The following is a 20701-nucleotide window of genomic DNA, read 5'->3' on the forward strand; positions in this document are numbered from 1 at the left end:
AATGATTGGTTTCAGCCTGGCCTTCTAGGAAGAGGTTCAGGAATAATCAAATCTCCTAAGTTGCCATTGTTTCCAGCTCCTGGCCTCCATTCCCCCCTCTTCTGGTGAGCACAACCCAGGTTTACTTTGGGGAAACTCTCATTTCTCCATTGTAGTCTAAATGGCTATCTATCAGTCAAAATGGCCATGTTTTGATTTTGGGTTGAAATATCTTAATTTTCCATGATTCTTATTCATGTATGTATATATGCTTCTGGGGATCAAACCTAGGGCCTTGCACATGCTATGCAACTGTTCTGCCACTGAGCTATAACCAGCCCTTTAAAAATATTTCTGAGACAAAGTCTCACAAAGTTGTCCAAGATATCCTTAACTTGCAACCCTCTTGCCTCAGTCGGCCAGGTAACTAGGATTATAGGCATGTGCCACTGTACCTGGCTTCCACTTTTTTTTTTTTAAACAGCACAGCTGTTTAAGACATATTATATTCTGTGCTACACTGTCACTTGAGGCATCAGCCATAACTTTTCTAATCAATTTTCAGAAATAATATACAGGGGCACATACCTAAAATAATAATGTATAGTAATAATATGTCATATTAACATACTACATATTGCCAAGATAATTCAAAAGAGAAATCCTTGGCAATGTTTGAAATGAAGAATGATCAAAAAGGAATCGCTGCCTTTTAGTATTTGTCTCCCAAGAGACATTCTTTTCTTATTTTTCCAATATCTTTTCCCTTATCACCTTATTTCACTTTTCAACCTGTTCCAGACTTTGGTTGTCTGCAAGAAAATAATTTCTTTTTTCTTTTCAGAAGGAAGTATTATCCTAACACCAGGCAACTAAGAACCATATGACTACTTTAACCACCTATAAAGCTGGTGGGATTCTCACACATTTACTCGCCAGTTTCAACTTGCTGCATCACATCATTAGTTGTTTGTTAGCTTGCTTTCTAATATAAACCTACTATTTCAATAAAGGGAAAACAAAAGGTATATTCTGTTAACTGTTAACCAAGAGGTAAATAGCAACTTACTTCCAGAAGTTTAATCTTCCACCATTATAGGCATCATTTAAAATCCCATTGATGCCACCTTGAATCACTGCAGACTGTATAATCACAGATGCAAATCCAGCTATCATGATTCCAACTTGAAAAACATCTGTCCAGATAACTGCTTTAAGACCGCCCTTCAAGGGAAAAGTGTATTGGGATTGATGCTTCTGTAAAATATCATTAAGTGTCTACATACTTATACACTGTGCTGTACAAAAGTGAAGCAAACATGGATCATGAACAAGAAATGCACTCAAGAGAGATGATCAGGTTGGGAGAATCTTTAAAATTAAGGAGCTATTTAAGCCAAGCTTTCAGGCATAAGCACATGCAAAGATAGAAAGTTCTCCCATTACAGAAAATAGCTTGGGCAAAAGCATAGACTGGTCATACTACATGGCCCGTGAATGTGGGGAGATATGTATTTTAGAGTGAAGTGAAGTGGCATGGGCAGATTGTTAGGAAGCAAATTCAGAGTTGAATTGCATAAGTCAACATTGTGGAATTTATCCTATAAGCAGGGCTGATTTCCAATCAGTATGCACCCATATTGGTTGTTGAAATACTAAAATCCTTTTTTCACAAGCCTTTCTAGCTCCTATGACCTGAGCTTCATAAGCCCCTGCCTGAGGACCACATCTTCTACGATATCCAATAACTAAAGGGTTGATACCTAGAATACCAAGATCCCATAAGATTTTCACCAGTGCTAAGGATCAGCACCTGTGCTAATACCAGTGTCCTACCATAAAGTTTTTTTACATATTTTGTCACTCTTCCCTATGGACAATGGTAAGTTATCATAGTTTTCTGTGCTGAGAAAAGCTATAATTTAATAGCAGTAAGGAAGAATCAGGAGATAATAGGAACCAATGCCACAGGACATATGAAAGAAAAAATTTTCAGTTTAATCCATGTTCTACAAAGAATCAAATTTTACCCCAAGCCAATATTTCTCACCAAAGTTAGACTGGGGTACTCAGGAACAAAAGAGTAAGTATGAACAACCATATTGCAGTACACAACTACTAGAAATTTCAATTTTGCAAATCAAGTAAGTAGATTAAAAGGGGAAATAATATATTTGACATACCAGCGTGCAGTAGAATGTGCAGACCACCCCAGTTGCCACTACCGCGCCCCACAGATCAAATCCTGTGACTGTAGAAGAAAAGAGCATGCATACATAACTGAAATATGCATAACAACACTTCTCAAAAATTATCATGGAGGAACATGATCTCACTGACTGAGAACCTACCTCTATACCCACTTGCCTAAAACTAGAAAAAAAAAAATCTCATGTCACACAAATTATATTTGATGAGTTAATGGACATGGTTGTAAATTCTACTCTCAGACACCATACCCAGATCCAACATTTGCTAAGTTTAATATGTAGAAAAGCATGTATGTTGTATCTAATCTAAGAAACTGATACTGTGAAGTATCTGTTCAGACTGAAAGGGGTCAAGATATTTACTATCTTTCCCCAGTAGACGTGGTTCAGATAGACATATGATTTTGCCAATCCTTGAAAGATACATGCTTATTAAAATGGGACTTAGATGGAGAAAAGTCTATATAGTTTGATCCTATTTATCTGAGAAGTGAAGTCTTTGTTACATTTTTGAAATGGAAGGATAAAAATCTAAAACAAACAGAAAAATTAGCTACCAATGAGAGAGGAAGGAAACTGGGTAGAGGAGACAGGAATATAAATAAATTTAACTTCTCTGAACATATTTTGGTGTGTAGATATAACTTTAGAACCGCATACATATTCTATATAATTATTAAAAAATGAAATTAAAAAATAAACTCCTTCAAAGTGAGAACAAAATGAAATAAATCGAACCTAGTTATATATCAAGTTTGTGACATAAACACACAAGACTTTAAAACACAGTAATTTTTATAAATCCCTTCTGGGACACAAACTACAAAGAATAAATTTTAACCATTTTTTCCATCATATTATTAGTTACAATATTGGAATTTCTATTCATCCTCAATAGTTCTCAACTTTGCACAATAAAATCACCAGAGGAAATTTGTAAATCCCAATGACTGGGTCACTCAATAGGCCAATTAACTCAGAATTCTGGGGTTAGAAACCCAGGCATAAATATTTTTAAAAGCTCCCCAAGAGCGTGCCCAATGCATAATCAAGGTTGAGAAATCAAGAGACAACCTGAAGAGGCCTCTGCTAAAAAAATTGGGACAGTATCAGCATCAATAATAATACCAATCCATAATGGTATGAAATAACATCCAATCTTTAAGTCATCAATTCATAATGATAATATTTTTTTTAAATCTAAGCCCTTAGGAGGATAATAGGAAACCAATTTATTGTATTTTATTTATTTGGGGATGTTGGGATTGAACCCAGGACCTTGTACATGCTAAGTATGTGTTCTACCATTGAGCTATACCCTCAGCCCTTTAAAAAATTTTTAATTTTAAAAATTGATAAGCAAGTAATAAGACATTTTTCTGCCTTTCCTATACAAAGTATTTTTCAGAATAACCCAATAAAAAACAAGATAAAGTTTCTCTTTAGATAAGTGTTTCTTTTAATTAATAAAGAAGAAATAATAGAATTAGAATGTCCCATTTTATAAGCCCTAATTAACTAATAAAACTATAGTTTATATACATCACCTAAGAAATATTTTCAAAAGGTTGCACTGCAGTCTAAAATGCAGCCTGAAATCTAACTACTACTATTTACAAGAAAAGCCAAGGACTTGAGAAACATTAAACCTGACATGTGAGCAATCAGTAAAATAAAAATCCTGGAAAACTTGATAGAACAAATGACATAGTTTCTGCAAAAGATAAATATCAATGGGATAAAAAAGATGAAGTAGGTTATTAATTAGAAAGACTTGAAAAAGAGCTTCATACTCTATTCAGTAAAAACTGACAGAATGGGAGAAATAGAAAAATCAGTAGCTATATTTCTAAATTTGAAGTAATTGACAGAACAAGTTTTCAAAAATCTGCTAAGATACAGAATATTTGAAAAACATTATTAACCAACAATCACACAATATACATTTTCTTTTTAGGAGCATGTGGAATGACAGAAAGAGAAACCATATTTGGGGCCATAAAGCAAATTTCAATACATTCCAAAGGAATAAAATCATAATAGTTCTCTCACTAAAACAGCATTAATTTAGAAATCCATAACAAAATAATACATTATAAAATTTCCAAGTATTTGAAAATCAAGCAACACATTTCTTAATAATTCATTGATAAATTGTAAGAGGAATTAGAAAATACTTTTAACTGAATGATACAATAAGAATGTAAGCTTTAAAAATCTGTGGGATGCAGACAAAGCACTGCTTAAAAAGAATGCAAACTTTAAATTGTTCATATTATAAAATAGGAAAATTTTAAAACCAGTGACATAAATTTCTACCTTAAGAAGCTAGAAAAGCTAAACTTGAAATAAGCAAAAAAAAAGATATATCCAGAAAAATGATTAAAAATGTATCTTAACAGTCACAGGAATAATTAGAATGGCCATTACTAAATATATAAGCAAGGATAACAAGAGGATATTCCAGACAATTTAGTGACAACTAAGTTGGTAAATTAGAAAGATGAACGAATTTTCTAAAAAACACAATTCATCAAACTTTATTCCTAAGAATTAGGAAGCATTAAAAACTATATTTAATAAAGAAATTGAATCCATAAACCAAAATCTTTCCACAGAAACAAACAAACATCAGGTCCAGATGCCTTCACTGTAAACTCTATAAAGCATTTAAGAAAGAAATACATAACTTTATAAAAATACATTCAAAAAATATAGAAGGGAGCCAGTCATGGTGGGGCATGCCTGTAATCCCAGTGGCTTGTGAGGCTGAGGCAGGAGAATCTCAAGTTCAAAGCCAACCTCAGCAAAAGTGAGGCACTAAGCAACTCAGCGAGACCCCATCTCTAAATAAAAATACAAAATAGGGTTGGGGATGTGGCTCAGTGGTTGAGTTCCTCTGAGTTCAATACCTGGTACCATCCCCAAAAAAATATATAAGAGGGAACACTTCCCAACTCATTTATGAAGCTAATATAGCTGATACAAAAATCTGACAAAGAGGGCCGGGGTTGTGGCTCAGTGGTAGACTGCTTGCCTAGTAAGTGCAAGGCCCTGGGTTCGATCCTCAGCACCACATAAAGATAAATAAAATAAAGTATTGTGTCCAACTACAACTAAACAAACAAACAAAAATCTGACAAAGACATTATGGGAAAAGGAAACTTCAGAGTTCTCATGAACTCTAAAAATTCTTAACAAAATATTAGCAAATTGAATTCAGTAATATGTAAAAGGGACAATACCTTATGATCAAGTGTGGTTTATCCCAAGGAGGCAAAACTGATTTAACAATCAAAAGTTAATCAATGTAACTTCCAACATTAACAGTGCAGTAAGAAAAGGAAGAGAACTATGAGGCAGAAAGATTAGAAAATAAGTGAAAGTGTCTCTATACATGAAAAACATAAAAATCCTAAGAGATCCCAGCAGCTTGGAAGGCTAGAGAAAAGTATTTGAAGTTTAGAGCCAGCCTCAGCAATTTAGCAAGGCCCTAAGCCACTTAGTGAGACCCTGTCTCAAAAATCAGAAAATTTTAAAAAGGGCTGAGGATGTGGCTCAGTGGTTAAGCACCCCTGAGTTTCATTCCCTGGTATCAAAGAAAAAAAAAAGAAAGAAAAAGAAAAAGAAAGAAAGAAACAGCAGCAAAAGAAATCCTAAGGGATCTCCACAAATGAACTTGAATTTAAAAGTAAATTTAGCAAGTTCTTATGATAGACTATAAAAATCAACTGCCTTTTTATATAATTGCAATAAATAGTTGAAAATTATATTATGAAGCATACTATTTGTAATAGTATAAGAATCAGTTACCTAGGAATAAATCTGAAATCTATGCCCAAGACCTAAATATCAAAAACTACAAAACATTACTGCAAGAAATTTTAAAAGACCTAAGTAAATTGTTGGATCACCGTATAACCTATTGAAAGAATGTCTGCTTCTGTCAAGTGTCAGTTCAAGTTTTCTGTCCATCTTTTACTAGATTATTTGTCGTTTTAAATTTATGAGCCAATAAGCTCAACAACAGTAGTCATCAGAAAAAAATACAAACTAAAACTACAATACAATAACATATAATACCTACCAGAATGGCTAAAATGAAAAAAAATTAATTCCAAATGTTTGCAAGTAGGTTGAATGACTGAAATTCTCACATAGTGTGGAATGGGATGTAAAATGGTACAAACATTTGGAAAGCTATTTGTCAATTTCTCCTAAATTTCATACATATACCTAACCTGAGTTGGGTCAGAATAGATGTATGTTTAACTTTACACCACTTTCACGTATTTCTTTTCCAATAAGAATGAAAATAGATGTCTAAAAACAAAACAAAACACACACACACACACACACACACACACACACACACACAAGCACATGCCCCACACACGGTGCCAGAATGTTCTTGGCATCCTTAAAACTGGAAACAATCAGATGTCCATCAGTTGGGGAGTAAATAAACAGATTTTGGTAGATGAAATACCACTAGCAATGAAAAGGAATGAACTATCAATACATGAAGCAACATGAATTAATTTCAAAACATTGTGCTAACTGAAGAAAACAGATACAAAAGGGTTCTATATATTTCTACTTAGATAAAATCTAATACCAGGGAAAACTAATTTATGGTCATAAAAATCAGAGAGTAGTTGCTTAGTGGGGTTTATTAGAAAGAGGCAAGAGCAAAATTTCTGGGATTCAATGATGAAAATATTCTAGATCTTGAGCTGGATGGTAGTTATGGGACTGTGCACAACTGTTAAAATTCACCCAACTGTATACTTATGCCCTATATATTTTATTACATATAAACTCTATGATCAGCTCTGGACATGAGAATGCTTTATTAAGCTGGTTTTCAATTTTAGAAAAAAGATAAATTCAACAGATATATCAATTAATTGCAATTATACAAGCTTATTTGGATCCTGATTCTAATAAACACTGAAAAAAATCAGGGAAATCTAAACACTGACTTAATATGAAATTAAGAAATTAATTTTAATGTTTTAGATATGTTGATGGTATAATTCTCTTTTAAAAACAAGCCCTTGTTTTTAAAAGACATACTGAAGTATAAATGAAATAAGATTTCCATTTACAGCAAAATAATCTAATGAGGGAAATAGAGAGTGAATTAAAATTGACCATGAGCTGATAATTATTAATGTAGGGTGGTGGGTACATTAGGATTCAATGCACTATTCTCCCTATTTTTTTTTTGAAGCTTTCATGTTTGAAGCTTTCCATAACACCAAAAGAACATTAAAAAAGGTTTCACCTAAAGAATATTGAATTTCAATTCAGTTAAATGATTTTTTACTTAGCTTCTGTTGCACACCAAATACTGTGACTATGTCTTTAAAACTCTTAACATCTTTAATTACACTTAAAATCAATAGGTAACTTATGAAGTTTATAGCTCAGTTCTTGACATTGGAAATAATCCATTCCTGATGTGGGTAATATTGACACTGAACATGCCTGGCATTCAGAGTTCAAGGGCATGTTCTATAATGAAACTCTTCTTTTATATTGATACTGTTGCACTTTGTAAGTGTAGGTGATAATAACTATCAGATTCATCATAAAATAAAGAAAACACAAATAGGGAGTTAGTAGGTTTCCTCTATATTATATTAACTCCAGGAATTGCACCACATTCTTAATCATCACAGGGTCCACTTGTCCATTTCACAAGGAAGTTTTAGAGATAAACTCACTTCCAACTGATAAGAATTCAAAGGACATGGGGTTTCCCCCAAAGCCTTTTGAAAATATGAACCTTTGCTTTAATAAACTCTCCCAATCTCTCTGTTTTTGTCAACTCAAATCTAGAGTCTAGGGAATCTGTTGATCAATATGATCTTCATAGGTATTTTATGATAATACTGTAACCGTCTCTCTTCTTGTCACTAGGAACCCGATATTTCAAACCACAGAGCTTTCTTTTCCAATATGGACCATATTATGAGTAGAAAAGCTGCTCTCCCTGACAGATTTTACCATGCACCTGAGCAGTACACTCTTGGAAATGGACGCCAGGTAATAGACACAAAAGAGAGTTCAGTCATTCATGATGTAACCTATAGGGGGCGTTTGTTCTGAAGAAATGGCTGCTGGACACATCCCAGAGTGACACCACCCAGTGCCAGGCTGCCCTGTTACTAATTATAGACATTCTGGAGATATTCATCCATAAACCCAAATAAGCTAGTATAGGCACTAAACCACCCTACTCCTCTCATAAAGCTAATATGGGAAACTGGAAATATTTCTCCATCTCTCCATCTTCCCAAAGAGAAATTAGGGCTTACTGAAAATGAATCCTAAACTGGGAGTTATGTGATTGGGTGATCTAAAATGTACCTTGATTCAAAGCCAGGGCAGGAGCATAAATAACAATTCCAGTATAAAGGATCTAAGAGGGGAAAAAAAAGAAACTCAAATGAATTATATATTAACTACAAAATAAAATATTGATTATTCCTGTAAAGTCAATTATGAATTAAAACAGCAGTTTCAATATATCTAATAAAATTCAAATAACTTGAAAAATGTTAAGTAAGTTTGATTGTTCTTTGGTGGTATAGTCACACAAAAATCATTTATGAGCAGATTTTTATAAAAATACAATTTCAATGTGGTGATTTGTGCAAATGTTCACTGACCCACCAACTCAAACTTAAAATAAATTTCCCTAGGTTTAAAACAATAACGAAGAAAAACTATAACTTTAGAAGAGTTCTTAATCTCCAAACTATTGCGAATCACCACCTAATTAATGTTTTAAAAAGTAACATTTTTTAAAAGTATCCAGTTTAAAGTTTTAAGTTTGTGTGTTCATTAATTAGACCAAGTGTAAATTTTCACTAAAAACTCTGAAAGCCAACAAAAGCCACAATCCATCTTTTTTATATTATTTTTCATTTATTTGCATTCAACGTATATTTATTGACCTGTGTACATTTGTTGGGTGAATTCAGTCTTTCTCAAAATATCAGTTTCATTGCATTGATCTTTTAAATATATCACACACAGGTTAATACCAAGAGTATTCCATAAAAAACACATTATGGTAAAAACATATTATGTACCATCTGAATGTCTGATCATACTGCATGTAGTATATGGAAATAAGTCCTATAAGTGGGAAGTGATCAATATCTCTTCTTTTTGCAAAACTGAGCCAGCTTTCCAAAGTCATTATTTTGTCCAAGCTGAAGATATGAATGAGACAGGCTGCCTTCCTAATAATGGTTCCCACTTCTTATTTCTGTTAACATTTTTAACATAAATACATAGAAGATTTCAGCAGTTGACAAATGCAAGCTACCAGCCTTCAGCTCTGTATCAGAATCCCTGCTAGATCCTAAAAAGCACTCTTTTACTCTGCAAGTATTAAGAATGGATAAATTTTAAGTGACATAATTTGCAAAGATATAAAATGGAATGGAGTTAAATAACTTAGAAAGACACTCTGAACTGCTGGAGCAAATGCTTCAGAAACGTTTGATTGGAGAAAGAGTATTGTTATTAGGAATAAGAATGAAAACTCCTTCCTCAACCTGGATGGGCGAACTCAGGCTTTAAAGTGCTTAACTGCCAAGAGGAAGATGGATGTAAATGATGAGACAATGACTATGAAAATCCTCCAGCAACCAGATGTAGAGTAGGAAGTAAAAACATATCACTGACTGCATGGCAAATCCTTGCTTTCCATTTGTGTCAACCAGTAAATCTATACTTGCATAGTCTTGAATTACTGGATTGTGTATCTGTCTTTAAAAACTCCTCCAGAGTTTGTGATTCTACTGCTTTGCATTCTGAGGGACTGCTTCAGTTGGGTCTTATAGTACAATATTTTAAAGAGCACTGATCCTTTTCTAAAGTATGCTTTCAAACAAATAAAATTGTTTCCTAATGTCTTACTATCAGTTTTTTTCATATTTATTGCACAACATGTTGAAAAAAAATACTGTGAGACATAAAACTTGTTTTCCCTTTGTTAGAATTCCTACTGTCACTGACCACAGCTCCCTCAAATATCTTTGCCATCTAGTAATGCCCTTACTGTCTGCTTAGTTGAGCAGGAAAGGGGAAGCACGTTTTCCTAAAGCAATATAGCTGTTGCTTGATCAACACAATATTTAAATTCACTTAAGTCACTCCCATTTTCACAAAGTAAAGCATTTGCTGCAACACCGTTTAATAATTTTTAGGTTTAATATTGCATACTAGTAAAGTCTTTTTTTCTTTTTCATTTTCTCATATTTTCAACATCTCTTTATTCTCATGTTTCCTGAGTAAGGCTCACTCAAATGCCATGGATAAAAATATTTTATATGACAAGAGAGAAAATAAATTAATGGAGAGCTACTTACTGTTTGAACAATGAAGAGGACTGTTCCACAAAGTCGAACACATCTGTTAAATCGAAGTTCTAAATACTATTGCCAGAAAAAGAAAAATAGTTATTATGTGAATCTTCTGAACACTTTTTTTTTAAATCAGCAGCTTAAGAGGTAAAGAGTTAGAAATCTGAAGCAAATTTATGATGACTGATTTGTATTCTGTGTTTTTATTTTATTTAATATTCTTTTCATGAAGCAAAATTAACTCTTGGTTTAGAGTATAATTCAATGGTTTTTAACACATACATATTTATGTGATCTCCATCGTAATTGGAATAAAAATAGCTCTATCACCCCCCAGAAAACTCCCTCATGCTGCCCCTTTATGGTCAAGACCTTCCCAAATCTCTAAATTCTGTTAAACATTGATCTGTTCTCCATCCCTAGTTTAGCCTGGAAAGATTATAAAAACTGTCACTAAATGAAATATATTCTGTTGTTTTGTTTTGTTTTAAGAGTAAGGAATCTTGTTCTCTCCTTTCTCTTAGCATCCGCTCTGTACATTTCCTTTGATTTACTTGGGGAATCAACCCTTTTCTATTGTAGATAAAAGTGATGGATCTGTCAGTTAAGGTCCCCAGCCTCTTTTGAGCAAGAAGAAGTCACATGATGCCACTACAGCTTCTGAGATTCTCCTCTCAATGGAAGAAGGTAAGATACAAAGACTGAAAGTGATTGGAGCAGACTGATCCTAAGGGTGGGGTGGGGCCAATGGCAAAAGGAACCTTATGTTTCTGTCCTTACCAAGACCTAGTTACTCTTGTTTTTTATTCTGTTTAATGAACTACCCTCATGTCCTTGTGCACATGTGCATGCGCGCGCGCACACACACACACACACACACACACATCTTTTTTTTTTTACTTATAGCACCTGTCAGATTCTGTTCAGAGCCAACAAACAACCCTGCCAATTTCTCCTACCCTCCTTGAAATCTACTATATCTTATAATATAATCTGCTTATTTCCTATACTATGTAGTATATTACAGAGTTATAATGCAGAGCTGAAGTCCAATATATTTAACCTAAATAACATGAGTACACACAGAGACAAGCTGAAGGCTGACAACAGTCTTATCATATTCAGGGGTAAAAAGAGGAAGGAAAACTAGCATTAGATAATAATCAGAGGAAAGACATCTGAGATTTTTACTCCATAATCACAGCTAACACTACAGAGACTTGCTGTGTACATTTTCCTCCCAATAACTCTGTGAGGCAGGAACTATGTATAAGCCCATGTTAGAGAGGAGGACGCTGGGGCTCAGAAAGGACCCCAAGACTGCAACCTAATTATTGACATGACCAATGCACAAAATTATAGTCCTCAGTGTTGGGATAACCACACTAAGTAAGCAATCTGACCAGGTGTTTAAGACTTCTAGGTAAATAAATAGGTGACACTGACAAATAATAGGACCTTTTAAAAGGTAACAAATACACAGCTCATGTGCAAGGACTTTGGGAACAGAGTTCCAGCTACTGATCCAGTCCCACTCCTAACTCATGAGCTGGAGGCAAGCACTCTCCAAATCTCTGGTTCTTTCTCTTGAAAATGAGGATTATAGTAACTCTTCTTTCCTTTCTTAGTTTGTGGGGTTTTGGAGACTATCCAATGATATAAATGGATGGTAAAATAACTACGCATTCGAAAATAGTATGTTAAGAAGCTAGTGGAATCTAAATCCATGAACTTTGTCAATTACATGTACCAAATTCATTCAAGGACTTTTTAGAAGACATTTAGAGACTGGAAACAGGGCAGCATTGTTTCTCCAGAATTCTTTTAGTAAATCTCTTATGTGTAAATCTCTTATGTGTCTGTGTGTGTGTGCGCGCGCATGCACACACACACACACACACACACACACACACACATATATATATATAAATTATATATATATAGATAGATATAATTTTTCCCCTAAAATCATCTGATCCCGGAAAATCAATATGCCCATGTAAGACCAACTCAGGCTGAGCACAGTGGTGCACACCTGTAATCCCAGCAGTTCAGGAGGCTAAGGCAGGAGGATCCCAAGTTCAAAGCCAGCCTCAGCAACTTAGTGAGACCCTGTCTCAAAATAAAAAATAAAAGGTGCGAGAGATGTGACTCAGTGACCAACTCAAGACAGAACCAAGAAGTCCATCAATAGTCTTGGTCAGCCACCAGTAGGTTACTAGACTGCAGAGGAAATACCTGGAGACCCAACCAGGAGCCCACGTCACTATGCAGTAGGCTTAGAGAATTGCTCTAGGGTTTCCAGACTAACTTTGGACACTATGATTTCTTCTTTTTCTTTTCTTTCTTTCCTTCTTCTTCTTTTTTTTTTTTTTTTGGTACTGAACATTGAACTCAGGGGCACTCAACCACTGAACCACATCCTCAGCCCTATTCTGTATTTTATTTAGAGACAGGGTCTCACTGAGTTGCTTAGCACCTCACCATTGCTAAGGCTGGCTTTGAACTTGTGATCCTTCCGCCTCAGTCTCCTGAGATGCTGAGATTACAGGCGTGTGCTACCATGCCTGGCCAACCTCTTTTAGTAGAAATAAATGATAAAAAATACAAAATAGAATCTAGGACACTCAGATTTAGCTAGATCCCAAAAGATACTAAAGTAGTGATTGATTGAATTAGATTCCTCAAATGTACTTCTTGCTTGTCTATGGTTCTGGAAGTTACTAAACACCTATCAGGTATACATTTTGAAGGCAGTGATAAAATAGAGATTAGAAATGCTTAGTAACGGGGCTGGGGATGTGGCTCAAGTAGTAGCGCGCTCGCCTGGCATGCGTGCGGCCCGGGTTCGATCCTCAGCACCACATACCAACAAAGATGTTGTGTCCGCCGAGAGCTAAAAAATAAATATTGCTGCATAGTACTCCATTGTGTATAGATGCCACATTTTTTATCCATTCATCTATTGAAGGGCATCTGGGTTGGTTCCACAGTCTAGCTATTGTGAATTGTGCTGCTATGAACATCGATGTGGCAGTATCCCTCTAGCATGCTCTTTTAAGGTCTTCAGGGAATAGTCCGAGACCCTCATTGCTATACAAAATTACATATAAGAGGTTGTGAGGGGAATGGGAAAATAAACAAGGAGAGAAATGAATTACAGTAGATGGGGTAGAGAGAGAAGATGGGAGGGGAGGGGAGGGGGGATAGTAGGGGATAGGAAAGGTAGCAGAATACAACAATTACTAATAGGGCATTATGTAAAATTGTGGATGTGTAACCGACGTGATTCTGCATCTGCATTTGGGGTAAAATTGGGGGTTCATAACCCACTTCAATCTAATGTATGAAATATGATATGTCAAGAGCTTTGTAATGTTGTGAACAACCAATAAAAAATAAATAAATAAATATTAAAAATTCTCTCTCCTCTCTCACTCTCTCTTTTAAAAAAAAGAAATGCTTAGTAACAACCAATTTTATCTATAGAAATATAAGTAGGGAATGATCTCATATCTGAGCAAGAATGCCAAGGTAACCATCACTCAATGTTACACTGTGCATTCTGTATAAGTAACTCCACCTCTCAGCATTAAACTAAAAAGTATTCCACAGGAAACCTATGATGTGATCAATCGATAGGAGCACAGCATTTTGTCTAACTTACCTGTCCCTGATTGCCTAGTAGTGTGGACACTCACAATGTACTCACTAGTTCATGTGTCTTATATTGCTTCCCTGGTTCTCTCTGCACTGGTATAAACCCTGCTCAGAGTTATAACAGACCCACTAGAGCCTGCAGAAGCAGCCAGTAAGTATGCTTCTAGATGTGTGTCCACTTTGTTTCATACTCTTGCTAGCTTAACTTACTCTGGATCTCTGTCTGCAAAACAGGGATCTGAGAGTACCTCCCTTGTAAGGATTTTTGGAGTCTTGAGTCAGATAATGTATATAAAACATGTAGCCTAGTGCCTGGCATGAATTAAACATTCAATAAAAGTTAGTTTTTGTCATTTTTAAGCTGGAATCCCTGCTCACTTAGCTTCTATCACTAGAAATTTGTGGGAAATCTGTTTCTGGTTGAGTTAACGTTGTAGCCCCAAAGAGGCATGGGTCAGTGATTATGAGAGCAGCATCCATCTGCCAAGACAGAAATCCTCTTGCCAGATTATTCAAACCGTTTCCAAGTTTTCAAGTTGGTTAACTACAGGTCAGAGCTCACAGATTTGAATGTGAAAAGATACCATCAGGCAATACACATGAGTGACATAGGCCAATTTTTCATAAGCTTAACATTCCAGGATATTCTTACATCTTGAAGAAATAATGCACTTTCATGACTCTATTTGAAAACAATACCTTTGTCATTTTCTCTTTTTAGATTTTAGATAAAGACATAAATGCAGATAAGAATTTCTCTACCGTAAGAAAATAACTGTGTGAACACAAAAAGGCCTCAGTATAGAGAATTAAGAGAATTAGAGCAACGGCTGCGCACTGGAGTTCTTGTGGCCATAGGGAGGTCGAACAAGCATGATCAGTCTTCTGAAATTTCAAAAGAATTCAGAATCTGGAATTTTATTTGAATTCTCCTTCATCATTAAATGCTAAATTAATTTTTAAAACAATATATACACAAACAGAGGACTGAATTTGTCCTGAGGCTGCCAGTTTGTCACTTCCCAGCAAAACAGAAAGTCCACCCTGCTCACTTCTGGGATGATGACTGAGCCCTTTCAGCTTTTCCAAACACAGTGACCACAGAGAGTAGGCTATGCTCTCCTGGGGTGCTTCACTCTGAATGGCATCCCTAGAGCTCAGGCAGAATTTGTCACCAACACTTCTTGTGCTATTGGGGCCCAGTCCCAACACCAGTTGAACCAGCCTCACTGAGAAGTCACCTTCCAGAAATCCCAGGTTGGAGCAAACACTTCACAGATTCTAAGACAGTAGAGGCCACTAAGAGATGCCAAGCTCTTTGGATAATGGCTTAGCAGAGAAGAAACTTCAGCCTTGCCCATGGCACTGAGGGTCAGTGCTTGGGTGAAGGAAACCACTGAAGGTACTGAACTGGGTCCCACCATTCCCTTGAGATTTTATCCCACCTTCCATTTAGTTCTCTAACATAAACCAACATTCATATTTTTGCAGAACCCTTTCCTATAGACAATTTAAGAAAACCTATACCCAGGGGGTTTGTGAAATAGAAGAAATGGTTTTCCTTAATCACTTTTCCATACAGAGAGATGGCAAAGCTGTTTAAAACTCTTCCAGCTATATTTTTTTTTCTAGTGATCCCATGAAAACTACCACCACCACTACCAGCACCACATCAATTATGGCCAACATCTCCCCAGCACTTACTCTCCTCTAGGTACTATTCTGAATGTTACACTTTGCATCATCCTATTTAATCCTTCCAACAACTGGATGAAGTGGGTGGTATTATTTTCTTTTTGAGATGAGGAAAGAGTTATAAGAGGCTAATTAAAGAAGTGGCCCAGGTCACCCGGCTAGTAAGTGGTAAAATTTGGTCTCCTTGCAGGTACTTGGACAAGAGTTAACAGGACCTTAACAATTTGACTACCTGCCTCTCTGACTTGGTGTAAATTCTCTACCAGTCATCCTGGAAAAGTGAATGGGGGCTGAACGAGGATTTAGAACTAGGAGATTTATTTGAACATGGAGGAGCTGGGACTTTACCAACTTAATCTCCCCAACCTCCCCCACCACACCCGGCCCCAAAGAGTTTTAAAATCTTTCCCCTTGACTGGGAATCAAAGACGCTGAAGGTAAAGAAGGACCCTAGGGAGCAACAAGTCCAATCATTCCGTTTACTTTGGAAGGCTCTTTTTTCATTGAGCTCAGGAGAATAAATCCCAAGGTTTTATAGTCATGACGACACTTTTCCCTCAAGGGAAAGATGACAGACAGGTGATGAGACAAGGAAAGATTCTGATGTGATGGTGACCATTCATCCCCAAGAAAATTCCTCCAGGAGCCTGAAAAGTCCCCCACCTTCCCCTTTACCTCGTAGGTGCTGGTAATCCCCAGTTTGTAGAACACCGGCAGGAAGACCTCTGCGCTGATGACCACCACAAAGAAATAGGTGATGGCGAAGATGCCGTACATGATCCCAAAACGGTAGATCTCGGCGGGGGTGCCCAGGACCGTGACAGCGGACATGAAACTGGCGGAGAGGGACAGCGCCACCGGCACGGCGGTCATTCTGCGGCCGCCCATCAGAAAGTCCTTGGAGGTCTGCTGGCCGCCCCCCGCGAAGGCGTAGTAGACGCCGATGGCGGCAGAGATGAGCAGCATGCCGGCGAAGACCACGTAGTCCCACACCACGAAGGTGCCAATGTCCCGCTGAGCGCCCATGGCTTGGCGGTGGCCAGGGCTCTGCGCGGAAACTGGTGGCCCCGCGACGCGCAGCCCGAGCCCAGCGTTTTAGCTCAGCTGCCGGCGCTCGCTTCTATTTCCTGGGCGCCACAGGCGTGGTGCCCTAGGGCGGTTAGAGGCGTCCTCCAGGTGTCTCCCGCAGTCCGGAGCCTTGGCGCAGATGACAAGGTAAGCGGAGGTGCCAGCTGGTAATGGTCCCAGCACTCTCCACTGCGAGCTGCGCCCCGAAGTCTGGGACTTGGGAATCTGCCCACAGCGCTGAGCGCTCACCAGGTGCGCGACCGGGTGGCCAGGACAGCCGTCGCACCAGGGAACTCGGGCAGGTGAGAACTGGAGCCTCCTGCCCTGCCGCGGCGTCCAGCGAATCCACAAGGAGCGCTCAGCACAAATTTTATCAAGTGACACCTGAAGGGACGAACCATTTAAATAAGCAGGGGACGGGTCGAAGGGCAATTGTCACGCCTTTAGGTTTAGCTTTCCAGTTCAACAGTCCAGATCCTTACTGGAAAGTATGCCTGGAGTTTTTAGATTGCCTCACTTGACAGGTTAATGGGTGATGCGGTTGACAACTGCAGTGCGTGAGCTGAGATCATAGTCCTTGGACAGGTAAGCAATTATAAAGGAGAGGAAGAAGTCTGTGAGATGGGTCACCTGCGTTTTTATTCAACAAACACTTCCCATCTCCGTGCAGCCTGTAATGGAAATGGTAATTTCTGCAACATTAATAACAGCTGTTTAATGAGACTTAGGATATGACACATGCACGCCTGAAACCTTTTCCATTAACAAGTGTAATTTTTACTATTACCCTTGAGATAGGGATTATCTCCACTTTTCAAAGGAGGAAAACTGCTTTAGAAAGGTGAAGTCAGTTGCCCAAGGAAATGGTGGAGATAAAGATTCTTAATGCAGGTTGGATTTCAAAGCTTGTTCTCTTAATCACAATGCTATACTTTGTACAAAGTCCACATGTAAATATGAGTTAAAGGTAGGCACAAATGTGCACATTAAATAAAGACACCTGAAAGCATATGGAAGAAAATATTTGTTTGGGTACCAACACTTGGAACATATTTTAAGTACCTTGCCTTGAAAAATTGTTAGCATCACATGTGTTAGATCATAAAGTAATATGACTTGGATTTTCCTCCTATAACAGGCCCTCCAGCCAAATGTGCCCAATCATTGATCTATTTCAAACAGTCCTTGTCCATTTTCATACATCTTTATAATTTAACATTGCAAATCAAAACTACTCTAAGATTTCATTTCACTCCAGTCAGAATGGCTGGATTGATCAACAATCACAGAATGCATTTAGCCTAACGTAGTGTGTAAAGAAACCTGTATCAAATTCTATTTTTTTAATAAACTGGCATTTTTTTCTATATCATTTTCAGAAGGAAATAAGGAGGGAAATAGAAACTAAATCCAAGTAATCCAATCATTAAACAAATATGTGGCTTGGGATTATGTCCCACCTGTGTGAAATTTACATACCTTTAAATATTTACTCTCTGTGTGGGTAAGAACCTGTAAGAGTAATACACAGAGAAGTCAGCTCAACCCTTATAGAAACTGAATCTGCTTCTGAAAAATTCTTTAAAGCCAATAGTCTTGAGTTGGAGCAAATATTTTATATACTGTTGGACACCAAGCTCTCTGGATAATGGCCTAGTGGAGAAGAAGCTCCATGACACTGAGGGTCAGTGTTTGGATAAAGGAGAACTGGGCCCACCATTCCCTTGAGCTTTTGTCCCAATTTCCCATTTAGCTCTCTAACATAAACCAACATTCACCATCTTTGCAAAACCCTTTTCTTCAGGCAACCTATATCCAGGAGATCTGTGAAATAGAAGAAACAAAATTTATCTTCTTTTGGACACCTAGTACTAAGGGCAGAGTCTCACACAGCTAATGACCAATACACTCTCTGATCATTAGAGGCCAACTAGCTTAAGGTTAAACCTGACACCCTGGTTTTGCTACCTATTAGCCATATTTTGAGCAAATGCTTACCTCTATTTCTTGGTTTCTCTTATCTAAAATGGGGGTACTGATTCTCATCTCACAGAGCCGTAGAAGGTTAAATAAGATGATATGCATGTAGTCCCTGACAATGTTGAGTGCTGGCATTACATATTTAGCTGCTTTTCCAATTTGTTGAGAATAGGGTTGGTATAACTTATAGCTTGGAAGTACTGATGTTAAACACAGCCTGTGATTTCCCTAATTATTTTCCCTTTGATTCAAACTAAAAAGCTGCTTCTCAGCAAAAGAAAAAATCAGTGAGGTAAATGGAAAACCTACAATTTGGGTGCAAATTTTTACCATACACACATCAGATAGAACACTAATCTCTAGGATATATAAAGAATTCAAAAATTTTAACACCAAAAAACCAAATAACCCAATTAATAAATGGGCCAGATGCTTCTCAGAAGATGACATACAATCAATCAACAAATATAATAAAAAAAATGTTCAACATCTCTAGCAATTAGAAAAGTGCAAATCAAAACTACTCTAAGATTTCATTTCACTCCAGTCAGAATGGCAGATATTAAGAATACAAACAATACAAACTTATTAAAGTGTTGGCGAGGATGTGGGGGGAAAGGCACACTCATCCTTTGTGGGTGGGACTGCAAGTTGATTCAGCCAATATAGAAAGCAATGTAGAGAATTCTTGGAAAACTGAGAATGGAACCACCATTTGACCCAGCTATTGCATTCCTCAGTCTATACCCAAAGGACTTAAAAACAGCCTACTCCAGGGACACAGCTACATCAATGTTTATAGCAGCACAATTCACAATAGCTGAACTGTGGAATCAACCTAGATGCCCTTCAGTAGATGAATGAATAAAGAAAATGTGGTATTATACACACAATGGAATATTACTCAGCATTTTGAATATGGCACTTACAGGTAAATGGATGGAGTTGGAGACTAAAATGCTAAGCGAAGTTAGCCAACCCCCCCCCATAAAAAAACCAATGCTGAATGTTTTCTCTGATATAAAAGGATTTGATTCATGATGGCGTTGGAGGGGGAGCACTGGAGGATTAGACAAGCACTATATAGGGCAAAGGCACTAGAGGGGAAATGGGGATAGGAAAGATAGTGGAATGAGATGGACATCATTACCCTAAGTACATGTATGAAGACACGAATGGTGTGACTCTACTTTGTGTACAACCAGAGATGTGAAAAATTGTGCTCTATATGTGTAATAAGAATTATAATGCATTCTGCTTTCCTATATAACAAATTAGAATAAAAAAATTCAAAAAGTAAAAAAAAAAAGAAACATGGCTAGTATCACTTCATGACATAGAAAATGTTACAATTATACCTATTATAAAGGGATTATAAGCAAGTTGAAAAGTGAAAGAAGGACAAGATTTTGAGATTATAGAAGTTCTAAATGCCAGGATATAATAAAAATTGGTTTGGGAGTAATTAGTGTTTCAAAATGTTAATAAATCAACAGCTAAATGAATAACATGAGCTACCTTCAAATGTAAAATTTCATTGACTTGCTATCTAAATTTATTATACTATAAAAAACTACATCTTCCCTCAATAAGGTAGATTATATTAGCTATAAGGTATAAATGCTCACTTTTTTGTTTCTTTCCAGAACTTTTCCACTAAGTTTAGCTTTATTTCTCTTACTAATCAATGTACTTATAAACATATATAACAACATCATATGC

General features: G+C 36.8%; 1 protein-coding gene across 1 annotated transcript in view; it reads right to left on the reverse strand.

The window, feature by feature from the left end:
- The window catches only part of SLC5A8 (solute carrier family 5 member 8), a gene marked incomplete at both ends in the record, with an annotated part of 51470 nt that extends 34513 nt beyond the window's left edge, over window positions 1-16957 (reverse strand). The window contains 5 exons of the mRNA XM_081309309.1: window positions 1049-1203; window positions 2163-2230; window positions 8568-8619; window positions 10583-10648; window positions 16607-16957. Of these exons, the coding sequence (XP_081165435.1) occupies window positions 1049-1203; window positions 2163-2230; window positions 8568-8619; window positions 10583-10648; window positions 16607-16957 (692 nt within the window). The remainder of the gene's footprint in view (window positions 1-1048; window positions 1204-2162; window positions 2231-8567; window positions 8620-10582; window positions 10649-16606) is intronic.
- Window positions 16958-20701: the final 3744 nt, after the last annotated feature.

This window comes from Spermophilus citellus (assembly GCF_964194105.1).
Source record: "Spermophilus citellus genome assembly, chromosome: 10".
Taxonomy (NCBI): domain Eukaryota; kingdom Metazoa; phylum Chordata; class Mammalia; order Rodentia; family Sciuridae; genus Spermophilus; species Spermophilus citellus.